The sequence below is a fragment of the Parasteatoda tepidariorum genome, chromosome 8, assembly GCF_982258835.1.
Source record: "Parasteatoda tepidariorum strain Cologne lab strain chromosome 8, Ptep-v5.0, whole genome shotgun sequence".
Lineage (NCBI taxonomy): Eukaryota > Metazoa > Arthropoda > Arachnida > Araneae > Theridiidae > Parasteatoda > Parasteatoda tepidariorum.
Genome location: NC_141762.1, coordinates 24,282,413 through 24,302,119, shown reverse-complemented (window position 1 = coordinate 24,302,119; position 19,707 = coordinate 24,282,413). Strand labels below are relative to the sequence as shown.

The 19,707-nt window shown below is 25.2% G+C and overlaps 1 protein-coding gene across 1 annotated transcript; it reads left to right on the top strand.

The window, feature by feature from the left end:
* The first annotated feature begins 1 nt into the window (after position 1).
* Positions 2-15,301, top strand: LOC107449662 (translation initiation factor eIF2 assembly protein). Its single transcript, XM_043051564.3, has 11 exons — positions 2-260; positions 741-809; positions 2,139-2,193; positions 2,289-2,327; positions 4,867-5,069; positions 8,405-8,553; positions 9,279-9,401; positions 9,795-9,823; positions 10,929-11,036; positions 12,508-12,645; positions 14,350-15,301. The coding sequence occupies exons 1-11, from the start codon at positions 187-189 to the stop codon at positions 14,419-14,421; spliced, it is 1,059 nt and encodes a 352-aa protein (XP_042907498.2). The 5' UTR covers positions 2-186; the 3' UTR covers positions 14,422-15,301.
* Positions 15,302-19,707: the final 4,406 nt, after the last annotated feature.

Below are 19,707 nucleotides of genomic sequence, written 5' to 3'. Positions count from 1 at the left end.
TAATTATGACCCTGTGTCAATAAAATAAAAATTTAAAATATTGCGAAGCTCACAAAAACATGCTTTTTATCATGAGCTTTTTCTAAACATTAGATTTTCTACTGGACGACTTACATTTGTGAAGTCAGAACTGACTTTGTGCTATTCAATTTTAATTATATTATTCCATAACATTGCAAACAGACAATGAAAATCGAAGAAGTAGAACAGTGTAGTTTTCAAAATTGGTATAATAATTTTAAAAATGTGTCTGTAAAAAGGTATTGTACTTTTTATTTCAGTAAAAAAAAGTTAATACATAGCCTAAATTATATACTTAATTGCGCATAAACTTAACTTATGCTTAAACATTGCTCCATAAAATAAATTATTTATTGAATTAAGTGATGATAATTGTAAGCAAATAAATAGTAATCTTACAATCAAATGATCAATTCAAAAGAAGATAGTTCAACTTTGATCAAAGATCCGTCATACATGACTGTTTGTATGGAAATTAGAAAACAAAAATTCATTATTACTTAGTTTCTTACTTACTTTATCTTTTTTCTTAGTTTCTATTGGTAAAGTTATTAAGGTTTTTTAAACAAAAACTTCTCATCAACTAGGACGATACACTTTATACTATCCTTAATTTCGGGGAAATAATTACTATTTTTAAATAAAATCTAGATGTATATGATTTGAGTATTCTTAACATTTTGTTAAAAATATATATTAAAATTATTAAAATATTTCAGCATTATTCTGCCCCTTCCTGATGATTTCATTAAATACATTTTGGCAGATGGAATTATTTTGCCAAAAAGGTAAGAAAAAATAATTTGTTTTTATAATACAAAACAAAAAATTGTTTTTCCATTCATTATCATTGCCGGGCAATGTTGTCAAAAATGTAACAATTTTTAACTATACAATCTTTTTTTAATGAAGAAATAAAAATGTGTTTCTATCCAGCTGAAAACATAATTTTCTTTAATTAATAGTTTTTTTTAATTTTGAGCATGAATGTAAATTAAATCTTCCAGAAAAATTCGTCTTTTAAATTAGCTGTGAATATGTTTTGAAAAGTGTTTGTAGTCACTGCATTTTTTAAAAAAAATGTATTTGTATCAGTATGTATAAGTAATTGTAGTTAACTATATTTTTTAAAAGTAATTGTAGTTATAATTACCTACAGAAAACGAGCTGTTTTTCTTACCTCTTGGTGATTCATCAATACTTACTTAGCTTAATTCTCATTTTAAATTTGATCTTTTTTACCAAAGTACTGTTTAAATTAGTTTCATAAATGTTAATTCTAAGAATACTTAGCACAAATTTTTAATAACTTAACCTGTAATATTTCTGTTGTTCTCTACTCTATTCACTTTGAATAGAAAAATTCTGCTTAGATTTAGAAGGAAAATTATTGTACTGTAGAATCTTGGTCAATATTTTCTTTGGGGAATGATAGATATGGCAAAACAATGAATGAAGAACAGCATAAATGTAAAATAATGACTAATAAAATACAAAATAATGACTTGAAAAAAGTAATAAAGAAGTAATGGACTTGTAAACTAATACAATAGGTATAAAAATTAAAATGAGAAAATTATGTTCTTACTGCAAAAATATTTACACTTCAAAAGTTATAGTATAGAAATTTTGGTTTGAACACACTCTTTTTTTCTTAATATAAACAATACATTTCTGGCATTTGTTTCAAATTGCAAATCTTTTTCTGTAAATTAGTGTGAATACATAAATTCTCTTATTATTTCAAAGGCTTTGAGGCCTTTTGCAAATGTTGCCTCTAGTTGTGGTTTTGTTTCATCTTCATCGATTTTATTTTGCACTTCTGCACTCAGCATTTTAATGAACTGATTGAATAAACATCATTTTCTAGGTGTTTTTCCCAAACTGTAACTAATCCTCCTTTTCTTCTTTATTATTAGCATCAGGAGTTTCTGTGTTTCTTCACAAAATGACATAAATTAAATTTTTTTTTCAAGTGCTGGTAAAATTTTTGAACAATCAATGCTGGAATCTGTTAGTTTCAAAAACAGACTTTATTTTGAAAATACTTTTTTATAAAAGCATATTTTATTAAATTAAAGAAATTTGATAAATTTTGATTTTTTTTTATATTTTAGTACCAATGTTTCTCATGTAGTTTCCACCAATGATAGTGATTTAAGTGATGAAGAGGTAATTTTGTGCTATTATTTTTGTTTTTTAATATTAATCATGTATATTACAAACTTATATTATTTACTAAATTGTATTTTCAAATGTTATTTTAGGAAACATGGGAAGAAGATACTGATGAGGCTGAACCTGAGGTTTGATTGAGAGTTTTTATATAAAGTTTTGAAATAAGTATATTGCAGTGACCAGGTTTTAATTTTTTAGCAATATCGCTTTTTAATGAGTATATTTATAAGATTTATTATCTATTTTATCTTAATTGTTTTCTGTTATTTGAAGTATTATTTTTAATTATCTTCCTTGCTCCTGCACCCCCCCCCCCCAAAAAAATACATTTATTGTAAAATGCCTGTTGACATAATTACAGTGCCCATCACTAACAAAATCACTGGATTGTAAAATTTGCCATTTTTTAAAAACAAATTTACAAGATCTGAACCATTATAATATCAAAGCATATTAAAACCATCTTTTAATAATCATTAGCACCTTTCCACAAAATCAAAAAATTTATTGAAATGTTTTAAAAAATGAACCTGCTTTCTCTTTCAGTTTTTATTTTCTTAAGTTTTAAAACTTGTGTATCTTATGGATGCTAAAATCTTGTCTGCCGCTCATGAACAAACGAATGAGGTTACGGGCCTGGTTTGCTTATGATTTTCTTTCTTCTCAAATTTTGAAAGGGGGGATAATATATAAATAATGAATTCATATTTGCCATAATAGATTTAAAAAAAGAACAAAACTACAAACGTCGTTTGAACTTTTTGGAGAAATTGAATTATTTTAGTTTAAAAATAATGACATAGGAAAAGGAGAGTGTAAAAGAATCCAAATGAAAACTGTAGAAACAAAGAAAGTTATTGAATACCTCTCATCATTCATTATCAATGAGCATGAATTACTTAAACAAGGTAAACTGTCACTGATAAGAAATATCAAACCGGCAGAATAGGATTGTTTTAACAAGTTGCCACTAATGTTTTTATGTTCCAGCTGTAAATAAATGTGGGCCGTACATTTTTACATTAATTTAAATTTGTTTCTTAGCAACTTGCCTAAATGGTGAGATTTGAATGTCAAAGATAGATTAGATTTGAATGTCAAAGATAAATTTGAAACTTTACAAAACTATGATTAATTTAACTAATTGTAATCAACAGGAAGCAATGCTTAAATTAGAGATTTCTTAAACAGCTCTGTTTAATATTCTAAAACAGAGGGGTAGGGGAAATAGTCGATGACGTGAAATAGAATGGCAATCTATTAAGAAAACATAAACGTGAAGGAAAATCAAAATAAATTCAAACTTCTTAATTTATGCTTTCTATTTCTTTTGATCAACTGCTTTGCTGGAATGGCCCAAAAAAGCTTGTGATTGTAAAATTCCCCTTTTGCGTTCAATCTAATATCAGAAAATGCAGAAATTTTCTAATCTGTTTGGAGATTCTGTCTTTAAAAAAAAGAGATGAATGGTTAATTAGGTGAAAAGACTTCAACAACATTGTTTATCATAAACTTCATGGTGAAAAGCAATTTACAGATTCTACATCAGCTGAGGATTGGATAAAGGATGTATGACCAACACTGATTAAAGGATGTATGGCCAACTCTGACTTGAACAAATATTTAATTTTGATGAAACAGGATTATTTTATCTGCATTTCCAAAACTTACATCACTCTTTAAAAATGATTTAACTAATGAGTAGAAAAGTTGAAACAAAGATTCATGCAATATGATAGGAAATTTGAGCAAAACTCCTCTAGTGGCAGAAAAGAGCAAAAAACCTTGTTGCATCAAAGGAGTTAAAAAAAACTTGATAGTTAATTATGCACATAGCTATACAGCATTGATTAAATCAAGTATTTTTTAAAAGAATTCCATCTTGAATAGGATTAGGATCTGAAAGAGGAAAAAATTATTCTACTTTTAGGCAATTGCTCTGTGCATCTGGCAATCGAAGAGTTACGCTTTAAAAACTTAAAGTTGGTGTTTTAGCCTCTAAATGCTACATCAATAATCAAACCACTTTATGCTCTAAGATGCACTTTAGAGCGAAGAGGAGATAATAGTAAAGGTTTAAAAAACTTAAATAAATTTACTTCCTTTCTTTAATTTCAAGACCCTTCTGTACATTTTTTTTTAAAAATGCAAAATCTAATTAATTAAAAAATGTGAATTAAAACAGTTGTAATAAAATTAAATATGATAATTAATTCAGGTTTTAATGTATTAGTTAGGTTTTACTTTGAAACTTATTTTTTCTCAAATTGTAGGTTTGTAGGTATATTAGCTTATAAAAATCAGCTGCTTTATAATTGTAGATATGCCAGTTTATAAAATCAGCAACTTTGTAAAATCAAATTTCCTCTTAAATGTGATTTTAATATGGGGCAAGGACTGTATTTGTTTCTTTGAAATTTGTGAAAACTATTAAAGCCTGACTATCAAGGAGAATTTTATATTGACAGCTATATTTCAGTAAGCAGAATTAACTTTTTGCTACGTTTGTAAAAGATTTTTAACTATTTTAGAAGAGTTAAGAATATATATTATTAAAAATAGCACACTGTTCTCTAAAAATCACTATTTCATATAACAGCGTAAGAATTTAAGTAATATTTAAATAGTTATTTCTCTACTTTCTAAAAATGAACTTTAAATTAATAGGCTCCTTACTTTCCTGAGTTTGATCAAAGTATTGAAAATGCAATAGAGAGCTTAGGTGGAAAAGTATTTCCGAAATTGAACTGGAGCAGTCCTAAGGATGCATCTTGGATGGGATTTAACTATAGCTGCTGCTGTACATCCATTTCAGACATCTACTTATTATTAAAAAGTTCAAATTTTATCATTCACGATATCACACAACCGTAAGTTTTTTTTTTCCTTAGTACATAAATGAAATATTCTTAAACTTTATACACATTCAATGTTATACCTTTCTTTTTGTTCAATCAAAATTATTTAATTCATTTTTATTTTGTCTTAATGTTTGTTTTTGTTAGCAATGATATTTAAATTACTGGCATAAATATGCTGCAATTTGGATTGATTATCATTCAAAACGTTGAAATTTGTTGATAAATTATGTATATTTTTGGGGTTATCTTAAAATATAAAACAGAAATTTCTGAATTATATACTTGATTGTGAGACTTTTTTTAAATTTTCATGTAGTAATAGCATAAAAACCATTCATTTCCTAAAAACATGAATTTCTAAAAAATGATAAATTTTTACACTGAAAATTAAATCTTCACTTAAAAATTTTGAAATCTGACTCATCATGGATAGTGCATAGATTGGGCAAAATTTGGAGCTACAACTTGAGTAATTTTTTAATAAAGTATGCTCTCAGCTTTCCCTTAAGAGGAGGCCATACAGCGGAAGAAAATTTTCGTCGCAAATTCTCTTTCTCTTTTATTACTAATTTAAAAGAAAGAAAAAGTAAGTTCAGGTGAACCTAGAGTTTGTCATGAAGTTTCAATTGCTAAAAGAATACTTCAAAATATTAAAATGCTGACAAATTATTAGAAGAGAACTTCTCCCTTGCTTAATCCTAAGTTATCATCTCATAATTTATTTTCATTTGTGTATTTTTAAATTTTCTTTTCAGTATTTGAAATTTCGTTGCTTACTCTAAGTTTGTCTGAACTCACTTTTTCTAAATTTTAAATTAGTAATGAAGAAAAAAAGAATTTGTGACAAAAATATTATTCTACCATATGACATCCTCTTGATAAAATATATAATCCCCACTTTTTTTATTTATTATTTCAATATTGTTACCATATGCTTAATTTGTAATAATTTTATGTCAAAAAAAATTTAATATTGCATTGTTAAAAAAATATTTAGTGTTTCAATTTTAAAAGCCAATAGAAATATCACAGTAATTTAAATTCTGAACTTATCTTAATCTGAATCAAAATGCTTCAAACATTTCAACCAGAAAGAAATTCAGTTGGGAAAATAAAAATTCAAGGTTATACTTATTTCTTGCTAGCAGAATACCTGTACGAGATATAAAAATAAAGAAAAAAAATCTATAAATTACTACTGAAACAATGCTGAAAATCATGCCCAAAATTAAAAGGTATATTAATGGTAATTAAAAGGTACCAATACAACTAATAAAGCTTAAACAATTCCAATGTTTTTTATTATTATATTTTCCCCTTAGTGACTTTAATTTTTAGATTAGGCGAAACGTGTTTTTAGCAATTCATCCTATCAAAATAAAGATGAACTTTTTTTCGATATCATTTAGCACGAGGCTGCTACTTGAAGCCAACAAAATTTAATAGCGATAGTCAAAATTTAACACAATCAAGAGATTTTCTTTAGTACTTTGCCACTGTCAATCAAGAACCCCGTGCCAAAAAATCTTTGATCCCCTAACTCCTCTCTTAGCTAAAGTACTATTGACTTTAAGTTGTTTAGTTTTGTCAAAACACCTTTAAAAACAGAGCTATAAGCGAACTAAACACATGGTTTCAGATAACTTTAGGAATACTAATTTGCTGTCGTAGTCTGCCTATGCTGTTCCGTTCACATTGATCATTAAGTTTACCTGACATAATAAACAATAATTAAATATTAAAGAACGTTCATTAAACTCCTTTTTTAATGATAGCTAAAAGCTAGAAAAAATTACCACTGGTGTTATCTTTAAAATATTTAGGGGGGGGGGACAGAATCATCTGCAGTTTCTCTCTCTCCCAAAGTAATTGAAGTTTCTCTCTCTATATGTCTCTCCCAAAGTAATTGAAATTTTTCTCTCTCTCTCTCATGTCTCTCCCAAAGGAATTTAAATTTTTTTCTCTCTCTCTATGTATCTCCTAAAGGAATTTAATTTTTGAACGATTTTTAGGATAGTGGCTAAAATTTCCCTTTTCACCCTCTGTCCAAATTTCAGGATGTACACAAACTGTTGAGTCATTAGAAAGACTCAAATCGATAAACTCTTCATTTTATTAATATAAATTAAGTATGTTAAAGTTAAGCAATTATTAAACTGATTTTTTTATGGATTTTTTCATAGAATGCAAATATTTTGTTTTAATGTTCGTGTTTTTCTAATCAAAATTTGTCAAAAACATGCGGCAAGGTTTAAACTTTTCTTTTGAATAGACATAACTATTATTATTATATTAAACTTTTTACTTATTACTAAACTATATTATTAATTGATGTGTAAATTTTAATAATTAACTACAATTATTAGAATCTGTTGATTATAGTTGAGTTGAATTTCCTTGTTTATGCACTTTTTTATATGCACTTTATTTAATTGAATCTTTTATTATTTTCTTTACATTTTTTTAGAGTTTGCTAATATTGGTTTAATGTTGTAGATTAAAAGTAATATTAAATGCATGCTTTTGTAAATAAAAATTTTATAGTTCAATTATAGTTAGATTCAATATTGTATAACATTCAGTTATACAATATTGAATCATTAAACACTTTATAAAATTTGTTTGAAGCCTACAAACTTTGTGAATTCGTTTTATGGCCATCTTTTGTATTAATAAGAACCAGGCTTCTTATGTTTAAAACAATGAATAAAAAGCATAATGTCATTTTATATAACTTACATAAACATAAGGTGTTGTATGCTATTTCTTAAAAAATTTTCTAATCTCATAGCTGCCAACTCTACTGGATTTACCTATAGACTGCTGGATTTTGCCAGTTTTTCCTGGTTTTTGTACATTTTAGAAAATTCCCTAAAATTGATCAAGTTTTCAAAAAAGAATCCCTATTAAAATAGAATTTTTACAATGCTTGAATATTTAAATAAGTATTACAAATACATGATGAAGTGAGCCCCACATTAGTAATCACTTTAAAGCTTTTCTTTCTTTAATTTTATTTGTTCTAATTTTAAAGAATTAATGATTTAGAGGCTTTTGATACTTTCTGTAATTACCAGGTATTCAACTCACTATAGCACATCATTGTTTAAGTTCATTTAATTGAGATTCTATTGTTTTTTTTTTTCATTATTTTTTTGCAATGTTGCATCCTCTCTTCTTCACATAGGCTTCAATAGTTACAATTACCTTAAGTAACTTTAATATTTTAATTTTGATAGCATTCTTTTTTTCTTTCCAAAAAAGTTTATATTTTCAATTTATTTATTTGTTCATATTTCTATTGAAATTATTATCACTCCTTTATATTTATTTATTGTTTGAAGATATAATCTTTGTGATGACTTCATACAAGATCAAAGTTTATCAGAAATAGAACAGAAAAACATTCCGCTATTTCTTGTTTTAAGAAAGTGGATTGACATCGACACTTCAGGAGAATTCAGATGTTTCGTTAAAGAAAATAAACTTATTGGTAAATAAAAATCTTTTTTAATACCTCTGTTTTAAGAATTTAAAGATGATATATTTGTTTAAAATAAATAATCCCAAGAAACTGAAACAGTCATACATAAATAGCAAATAATAGGCAACATGTTTCAAGCGCTTAAAAACAGACATCGAGCACTTAAAAACAGACATCAAGCACCTAAAAACAGGCATCGATTTTTGAGCGCCTGAAACATGTCAACTGTCATTTCCTATTTATACATTTTTGAAGAGAAGGAAGTTTTTAATCAAGTAATTCATTTGTTTGTTTATTGTGCTTATAAAATTGAAACATACATTTCTTTGTTTCACGCAAAAAAAATTTAATTTAAATAGTTAATTGTTTTGTATTTTGTTATAATAGTTTTCTTAGTTTTAAATAGTTTATTTTAATTTTATTTTTTACACTTTTTCTCCTTTTCTTTATTGTTAATTTGTGTCACCGATTTTTGTCACCGATCATAAAAATCTGTTATAATTATCAAAAATCTATTTTTAAGCATTGCTTATTAATTTTATTTATGATAGTGCGGAATCGTAAATGAAAATTAAATTTAATTTTCTATTAAAGATTATATTTCGGTTAAGAAATGTTTAGATTATAGTGTTACACTACTGTTTCATTTATATTCTGCTGTTATATATGCTGTATTGAATTTCCCATTAAAATAATAAAAGGGAATACTCAATATTAATATGAAATAATTTCAGGTGTTTGTCAACGAGAACATAGTGCTTTCTTTGAGCATATAAATTTACATAAGGCAGAAATACTGGAAGATCTTGTGACATTTTTTACTGAGAAAGTACAGTTTAAATTTCCTCTGCCAAATTGTGAGTTTTTTTTTTAATTGTAATTTTTTTTGTTGAATTTATTACACAGAACACTACTACATTATTACTACTACACTATTACATTTATTACACTATTTATGATACAGAAATTTTACAAACTTTTTAATTTTAAATCTTGTGAGCTAAGTTAAAAAAAATTCATTAAATTTTATCACTGATTATCATTATGCTCTTGCATTAGGTGTTTATTCTTTAGTTCTTTTTTTTTTTTTTTTTTTTTTCAAAGAAAATTAAGAGATGGATTAAATGTCTTAAAATAAATAAGTAAATTAATTTTATTTTACAAAATGATTACAAACATTTTATTACTATAAAAAATGATTTCAAATATTTTATTTAAACTGATTTATTATATTATTTTACTTGTTTCAGATATTTATGATGTTTATCGGAAGAAAAAGGTATGCAAATTATGTCTCTTTTTTATCGCAAAACTTTAATTAAAAAATGTAAATGAAAGATAAAGCTACAAATATTGAGAACATTAGTTACTTAAATAATTATTAGATAGATTTAAGAAATTGATTTAAGTTTTTTCTTCTTGCATTTCTCACTGTTCTAAATCATTTGTTACATTATTTTATCATTATATTTTTGTATTATTTTATTAATGCCTGTGTGTTGTAGATATTAAGTAAATTGTTTTGTTTTGATTATGCATTTATTAAACAAAAATAATATAAGAAAAACTATTTACACAAAGAAAAATAATGTGGTTACTGCCATAGCAGTACATAATGAAGATCAACTCATGAGAGAGCTAGTAATACCTAACTTTCTAATTTGAAGGTTTTTAAAGTAACGGCCTTGATTTTCTGACAGTGATGTGAAGTGGGCGAGTGCAAGCGGGGTTAAACATTTAGGCGTGTATTTTTTTATTCTAACGATATCTAAATTTACTTCATAATATGACAGAAGTTTTATAATCTAATTTATATGACCATTTCGGTACAAATGTTACATATATGGTTTATTTACGGTATTTGCCACTGAAGTGACATTGACTAATTTCAAGTTAATAATAATACAGTGGTAATCATGAATTTTAAAAAAAAATCTATGAAATGTATTTCTCATGACATTATAAATAAATTTGGATGTTTATAGAAGTAATATTTCTTTATTAGGTTACTGAATGGCTTAGGGATTGTGGCAAGTTAGAATAAGTTATTAAAAAACTACTGAAAGAATGATTTTATCTTGCTTTTAAATAAATTTGAAATAATATTTTTTTTTATTTTCTTTCTTAGTAGTGATAAAAAAAATTAATAATCAAGAGTCAATTTTTTATAAATGCTGAAAAAAAGTCATAAAAATGCATGAGAAAAATAGCTTTAATGTTGATTATTGACTGACTTGGCAACTATGACAATTTTAAAATGAGTTACTTTAGATTGATGTAAGATTGATGATGATGTAAGATCTATGTACTAAGATTAATGTTTTAAGATTGATGATGATGTAAGATTGATGTGCTAAGATTAATGTTTTAAATGTATTTTATAGGGTAAAGTTATATTGATCGACTTCAATCCTTTTGGAAAAGTTACAGATTCCTTACTATTTACTTGGGAAGAACTAAATTCTGATCTTACCTCAGTTGATGAAAATGATGTAGGTGATTTTAAAACTGTGTCTAAAGTCTGATATGTATTCATAACAGGGCTCCCACTGGCAGGGAAAACCTGGAATTGTCACACAATTTTATTTTAACTCCATTAAGCAGGGAAAGAGGATTTTTTATTTGAAAAAAAAACCTTTAAAATTTCTATATTATACCTGCAAAATAACCAGTCTTTGAATTTTCAGTAACAGTAATCAGTTATTGAGATTCGAGTTAAATAGTTTTAACATCTATTAAAATTATCTTATAAAATTCCATGTTTCTATTCTTAATCTATCATGTGAATATTTTACTTTGCAAATAAAAAAAATTCTGATTGAAATTTGCATGGTATAGATAAAATATTGTCTGGATTTTCATTGAAATCTTCCTGATATACCTGGACAAGTCAGGCAATTTTTTTTCTGAAATTGAGTGTGAACCCTATTATAATATAGATAACATTATTTTTTCTCCATCTTCATCTGGTTCCCAACTAGTGCTGATCAACATTGTGATTATTAAGAATATGTTAGGAAATATTGATGTTTCACAATCAATAACTAGTAGAACTTCTATGCTGCTGTTATAGTTAAGATATGATACAACCACTAGAAACAAAGGTGTAGGAAATTTCAATATCCTTGATTGCGCTATTTTTTTTTTTTTTTTTTTTTTTTTTTTTTTTTTTTTTTGCTGATCTTTCAGCTATCAAAAATTAAATTAAAAGCAGGAGAACCAGTCTCGTCCAAAATGTATTCTGAAATTGTGCAACAATCTAAAATCACATGCTCAACCCAATATTTGCACAAATGATAATTGAAATACTTTGATTATTTTCAAATAAATATCTGATGGTTTTTTTAACCTCTAAATCATCTACTAAGTAGTACAGTAATGTCTACTAAAAGGGGTACTTAAAATATTGTCAAAGCATGCATAGAATGCAACATTACAGTATGTATGTTTATGTTTGATTTTTTTTTTAACAATTTATTTATTTATTGAACAACAACTCTCATTGAAAAATAGAAGATAAAATATATTTTTAAAATAGAAAAAAATAATAGAGGCCCAATTTTATTATTTTCATATCATATAAATAGTTTGATTCTTGTCATTCTTTTCTGAAATCTAAGTGCTATTATTGTTGGTTATAATCTCCAGTCAATCAGGGCTTGATTTATCATGAAGCCCAGGGGCCCACACATATCTGGAGGCCCCGGAAAACTTTAAATATTTTTTGTGTGTGTTTTTACATAAGAATTGTCTGTTAGAATTATGAGTTAACAAAAACTGAAATAAATATATGCGCAAATTTACTAATAAAGCATAATTTACTTAAGTTGTAACTGGTTTAAAGGCATTTTCCAGTGAATAACAAACAAATTTAAGGACCATTAAGGCCAGTTCTGTGCCTAGGGTCTCCGGATTTCTAAATCATGCCCTGCAAATAATAAAGATTTTGTTGATCTATTTTAGGAATATCCTGAGTTTAGATGCGTAGAAGATAATTATGGGGTACAACCTAGAACACTGAGTAGTTACGCTGTCCCCACAGACATTATAGACATAAGCACAGGAGAAGATAGTTTTAAACTTGTAGATTTGATGAAGCTAGTAAGTATTCTCTCTGCTAATTTTAATAATGCATTTTTTATACTCGAATTATTTGCTGCTTTTTTTTGTTTAAGTTTATTAGGTTCTAAAATTATATACAAATGTACAATACACAGTATAAATAACTTAACACCTGAGTAACTTTGGGTATAGTGATCCAATTCCCACGATCATAATCATAAGATGTAATCTTATTGGTCCAAGGGTCTTATTTTAAATATGATGCTTAAACTTCGCAGAGTATTGAGTTATACAATTAAATATGAAGGAGTATTAAGTTATGAAGTCAGACCAAAAAAAATGTACTATTTGTGAAAACACGTACTTTGTTTTGACAGATTTGGATTTTTGATTTTTAAAATGGGTAGGGAGTTACTGCTATCTGAAAAATATGGTCCCAATATTTTAATCAGAAGACAGCGCAAAATTTAGAAAGTCTGAATATTAATTTCACTTTTTGCATAGTTAGTAACATCGATAAAACTATTTAAACAACTAAAAAATCGGATTGAACACAATTTAAAAACTTGTTTATGCAATGATAATTTCATGCAAAATATAATTTAAAATTATTTATTATTTTTATTTATTTTAATAACAATAAAAAATTCTTTGAATTATAAGATATGTAAATTTTACCTCATTTTAAACTGTGTTTTTTTAAAATGATGAAATACAAAAAGTTAAGGAAATTGGTTACATACTTTCTAAGAAAAGAAATTAAAATAAGAAGTATTTTTAAAATTTATCATTCAAAGCTGTAAACTTCCAAGTAGTATAAATATTTGTGTACCTTTCAAATGATTCTAAATTAATTAAGAAAAAATAATAATCAATCAGTAAAAGTTGTTTTTTATAATGATGAGTATAATTCCAACATATATTACAATTATTTGTTTTATAAATTTCACATTTTAGTCACACTGACATGTTTCCATCCTCATTCAATGATATGTTTTTACTCACAAAATCTGATATTTGGCAGAGTATAACAAATAAACAAAAATTAAGTTTTCCGTTGAAATTATTGCACATGGTATTGATTAGATATGATCTGGATTTTTGTTAAAATTTACTTGATGTACCTAGAAAAGTCAGGGAATTTTTTTTCTGAAATTGAGCAGGAATCCTGTTTAAGCTTAAATTTTTGCTGCTGTTTTATCATAAAATTTTATTAATTACTTAATTTTTTTTAAGTCTAAATTTTCTGGTGAGTGTTATTTCATAGTGTTGTATTTGAGAACTAACATTAAATTAAATGAACCTCCTGCTAAGAAGTAATAAATTAGACAAATTACATCTTTCTGTTCCTAATTCCTTTCAATAATTGAGAATGATATGAACTATGACTCTGCTGTAACGAACTTTATTTTAAGCTGCAATAATTTAAAAATCTTATTATGTCAAAAAAAATATTGTCTGAAGTTTAAATCAACTTTTTTATTGTAAACAAATAAATGATTTGCTTTAAACATTAACAGATCTAAACACATATTTCCCAAATTGTACGACAACTGCACATGATAAGGTTTTGTATCCATGATACCCACCATCGAAACCTTACTCAAGTTTTAAAATTAACATTTTATTATAAAAAATTTTAAAAGTTCAGTTGCAAAATTAAAACATGCATGCTATAGAATGATTTATCTGTATATTTAAAGTAAAGCTACTTAATAATAATTAATTTATTGTATATTTCAGAAAATAGAAACACAAAACGAATCATCTGATGATGAAAACAATGCTGAAAGTAATGGAACTCAAAATGAATAAGTATTTTTGTAAAATATGTAAAATAAATTTTATATTAAATATACTATTTAATCAAAGTTGTAATATCAGTTCGTTAACTGTTATAGTTATTAAGGACTACATAGGATGTCGACTGATGCGGATGTTCAATAATTTCCCCATGTTTTAATTCCTATTGATAAAAAAATTCTTATACTTTCGTGTCCATGATTTCAATTTTAAAAGTAATCTGCTACTTCAGAAGAGAAAAGTTATGAGACCACTCATTAAACACATTTTACTCTCCAACTGTCAAACTCCTCCAGCCTACAGACAATTCATTTTGGTATCTTATAGCAGATGAGCTCCAACTTTAACTCCGAAGAAGTATTTCCTAAGTGGCAGTGAAAGACTGATTAAAATGCAATTGTACATAAAATTAGCTTTTTACAATTTCTATGACTTAGCTCATTTTCATTTCTATAATTTGCTCTTATAATAAGATTGATTTATTTGCAATTAGTGGTAATCAAATTAAATTTATAAATCCAAGAATTTAAAAAAAGTATAAGATTTATTACCGCTTTGAATATAAAAATGAAGATACTACTAAAAATGAAATGTTACTATTACATATTCTATATGTGGTGTGCCCCCCCCCCCCCGACGGCCTGAAAAGCCAAATTTTCTCGTATTGATTTAATAGAGTTTTGGATGTCTACTATCATGTCATAAGTCACAAAACCTTAAGGGTTCTCACTCCTTGTGCAAATCTGAAATTTCTGCAGTTGCTGTTCTAAAATGCAAATATTGTTCAAATAAATGTGAGTAGCTCTATAAAGCATTATCCTACCATTTAAAAAGTTATGCTATGAGCTGCAAACTAACCCATCATTCATAATAAATTTTCAATACCCTTGTGTGTGAATAGTTATTCCTTTTACTATATTAATACTTACAATATTATTATGAATATATTCTTTGTACTTAAAGGAATTTAAAGTATGAGTTGTATATACAATATTTATATATACAATATTGACAATATTTATATTTTCACCATTTACTTCCATAGTTTCTGTTTCATAGTCTCACTCATATAAAACGTATAATATAACATTTATTATTTAATAATGTATGCATATAATAAATGTTATAATCTATGTTTATAATAAATGTTTAAATAGCAATAGAGACCTTGAGACATATCTAAAATGAAAAATTAAATTATAACAATAGTTTTTTATGTTTAAATTATTTTTCACTATGTTTGAATTTAACCAGTAATAATATTTTTTTAATCCCCTGAGCTCCATGCTGAATAATGCTTAAATATTGTGTGTTATGACAAAAATCTAGATTACTACAAAAAAAGCGTAGCTACAACTCAAAGCTTTTAAAATTGTTTCATTCTAAAACTAGAAATATGATAAGAGGAATTAATAAATTATCACCTTGAAACATATCTAAAACAATATTATAATATTTATTTAACTGCTAGGCTTAAATACAATGGAATGCAGTGAAAGCTATGTACAGCACTTTCTAAAACAACTGGTAAATCTTAACAGTGTTGAACATATTATTGATAATTCAACCAACAAATTTTAATAAATTTCTATATTTTAGAAATTGTGCAGCAATTAAAACTGTTTTCAATTTTAATACTTTAACTATGAAACATTATTTAGTTGAATATTAAAAGAACAAAAGTAAAAAAAAAAAAGCTTTTCAATATGTACTTGTATTTATTTACACTTTTGAACTTGTTAAATATTTCTAAACTTTCACACAAAACTTTAAATTACATTTTGTACAATCAACATACAACAATAATATACTCCATTCATGCAATTATATGAAATAAATAATGTTTCCTAAATGATCACATTTTACGATGGCAAAGATGATGACATATTTTAAAATACATATGAAATAAGGAACATGCAAAGATGGTCGTTTATAGTTAATCTATGATATGTGTTCTAATAGTACTCTAACACATTAATGCACATACTCTCATACTCTAATAAAAATTTGCAAAGCAAAAATTACAGTGTAAGAATCTTAAGCAAATCTAAAGTCCTATTTGACAATGAATTAATTGTGCAGTGAATTTCTTTCTTTTTTGAATAAAACTATAGTGTGGTGAAAGATTTTTTTTCATGTGTTTAAATTGTATTCAAAAAATTACATTTTAACCATTTTGACAAAAATAAACTTTTTATTATTGTTGAAAAAGAATGGAATTGTTGTTTATTTTATTTTGAGAATATTTCTAGTTGAAATAGGGTAAAATTGAAGAAATATTTTTTTTTCTTATCTTATAAGATGAAATTTAAACTACAGAAATATTATTAAAAAAAATAAATTTAAGGAGAGAAAAAACTTTACTGTTGATGTAAATAAATTAAATTGTTTATTTGATACTGATTTCAAGTTGAAAAAATAAAATGGTTTGAAAATAAAATCGTTTTCAATATCTTTTAAAAGGAAATTTAGATTAGAAAAATACATTTTTGATTTATTACTTCACTCAAAGATTAATTGGCAAAAGAAATTGAATCGAAGTTTGTTTATTTTATTTTGAGAACGTTGAAGTTGTAATTGAAAATTGAAGAAAAATATTTTCCATTATCATTTAAGAAGAAATTCAGGCTAGAAAAATATTTTATTTTTGATTTATTACTATACTTAAAAATTTATATGCAATTTATTCTCTAAACTTGAACAAATTTCTCATACTACATTAAAAAGATAATAAAGATAGACAAAAAAATATCATATTCATATCATTAAAATCTCTAAATGATACTTGATATGTATTCATTTCCATTCCTTTGAATTGATTTAGCAAAATAAAGTTAAATTATGATTTTTAATTTCCATTAAAAAGGCAATAAAAAAATAAACAAAATTACCATAATTTAATTATTTCTTTTTGCCTAAAGCGCATGAACAAATCAATTTAAAGAACTTTTATAATTATATATGTTATTGTTTTTATAATTTCGCAAAACATTATTTTACTTCTATGATTTGCAGCACCAGTAATTGTAAGAAAAATTGTAAATTATATTTTTTCGACTTTATTTAATGCTTGTGTTAAAAATTAGAATTTATTTTATAATTTTACAGTGTTCTCCCTAAGCATTTTTAAAAGGGTATCTCATCCTTTTAATCCCTGTAAATGCGCCCTTTTTGTAAAGATAGGCCGCTATTCTTTAATAACACTGCTTTTTTATTCAGATTTCGTTTTTAAGAAAAATTATTCAACTGTTAAAATAATAATTGCATACAAAATTTATCATTGTTTATAGGTTTAATTCTGATTGCAATTACAAATATTTACTTTTTTAGGATTATTCTCAATTGGTTAAATATTTATAGGTTCTTCTATTTTTCAGAAAGGTATATTAATAAATTTTTAAGTCATTTTAAAATTATTTTGAAATGAATACCTTTTTTTAAAAAATATGCACCTTTAAATGTTTATATAATTTTCAGTATAAATTATAGAAAAATCTTTCGAGCTGTTTATCAAAAAAAAATTTTTTAGTTTACTTTTTTTTTAAAAATTTATGCCTTAATTCTAAGGCTTTAATTATTATTCATAAACTACAAATTTTTCTCCTCTTTAGATAATGAGGGAAAATTATTTTTTGAAATGTACGCATAAAATAGTATAAGAATTGAAAATCAAATTCAGTTTATAATATTACACATTTTGATAGATTTTTACAGTGTTAAGTGAGTGCCCTTCCAAAACTCAAAGTGCCGTTTCTGCGAGGAAGTTTTTTTTATTCCCAGGGAGAACTCTGTGTTTATACTATGTATTTTCAAATCCTTAAAATATATTTTATTTAGATTTTAAATGTAAATACATTATGCTATTTATTATTAATATATATTCAGTGACCAATACAGAGATACTTATTTTATTTTTTTTATTTGATGCACAATTGTGCTTTAAACACTTTAAAAAGAGTTAACATTTAAAATAACTATGATAAATTATTCAATATTTTCAACAATTAGTAGACATTTAGCAGACAACTGATTCAATTAACAATTAATACCTATCTAGTACTAAAAATGTCCACCTCAAACTGTACATCTTTCGACACACATAATTTTTCATTTAATTATATTGAAAGACTATCTTAAAATCTCAACCAGCAAAATGAAATATTGAACTACTGTTAAATTTACCACATTGAAAAATAAAATTTTAAGCATTTAAATTAAGCTTATTAAACATTAAACAACATATATTCCAGTACATTTATAACAATTTCATATTTAACTTTATTACAAAAATAATGATTTATGAATGCATAAATAACTATTTAAATTGAAATTAATAAAAGTATCATAAACTATTCATGTTCAGCTAAATTAAAATATAAACACTATTAAATTATTGCTGTAGAAAATAAACTGATGATCATCTCAATATTTTACTATTTCAATGAGAACCTACAAGAAATAGAAGACTTGAAAAGTGTACACACTTACACTACATTATTTAATGTTTTTACAATATTGTTATAGCACTCACAAATTATCATGTCTCTTTCAAATAACCAAAAAGTTGTTACACCAACTTTATATCTATCAACAATGAAAACTATTAAAAATTGAGATTTAATAGATGCAAGCTATGCAATCTCTATTTCATTATAGTATCATTTATTGTTTCTTAGCCCTGATGAATGCTGATTTATTCATTTTTAAAATTATTTCATCTACTTGCCTGTTGAATAATTAACATCTACACCACTTTGTCTTATGTATTTAATACTCAGTAATGAGGGAAAGATTTATTTTAAGAATTATTAAATTACTTAAATACTTGCAATAAAGTTACGATTTTAATACCATAATCGTATTCAAATTACCTGATGTATAATTAAAATCTATATTTTACTTTTCTATATGCATTTAATGTTCATTAGTGAAGGAATTATTATTTTAAAAAATAGCATCAAAGTTATTTTTATAATATCAGAACCATTTTTTAATTATTTGATGAATAATTAGTACACACAACTCTCTTATATATATTTAATACTCATTAGTGAATGAATTATTTTAAATATTAACGATAAATTATTTGAAAAATAACATTAAAAATACAATTTTAACCAAGTCTTAATTTTCTTTTACCTTTGATTTCTCACCACCATTGCCATTAAATGCAGAATATCTGCCTTGTGATTGGTCAAAAATAGTTCGTGCAAACTTAACCTTTAAAGTCAAGATGTCACCCAACAAAAAAGCGTTAAAAATGTTACAGCTGAGTGAGAAAACAGTACATTTCCTTTT

Bases quoted from the DNA above. Each gene is read 5' to 3' on its own strand.
- LOC107449662 (XM_043051564.3), top strand. From the start codon at position 187: ATGAAAATCGAAGAAGTAGAACAGTGTAGTTTTCAAAATTGGTATAAT. The intron at 2,328-4,866 runs GTTTGATTGAGA...TTAAATTAATAG, and splicing joins CTGATGAGGCTGAACCTGAG to GCTCCTTACTTTCCTGAGTT. The intron at 12,646-14,349 runs GTAAGTATTCTC...TGTATATTTCAG, and splicing joins TTGTAGATTTGATGAAGCTA to AAAATAGAAACACAAAACGA.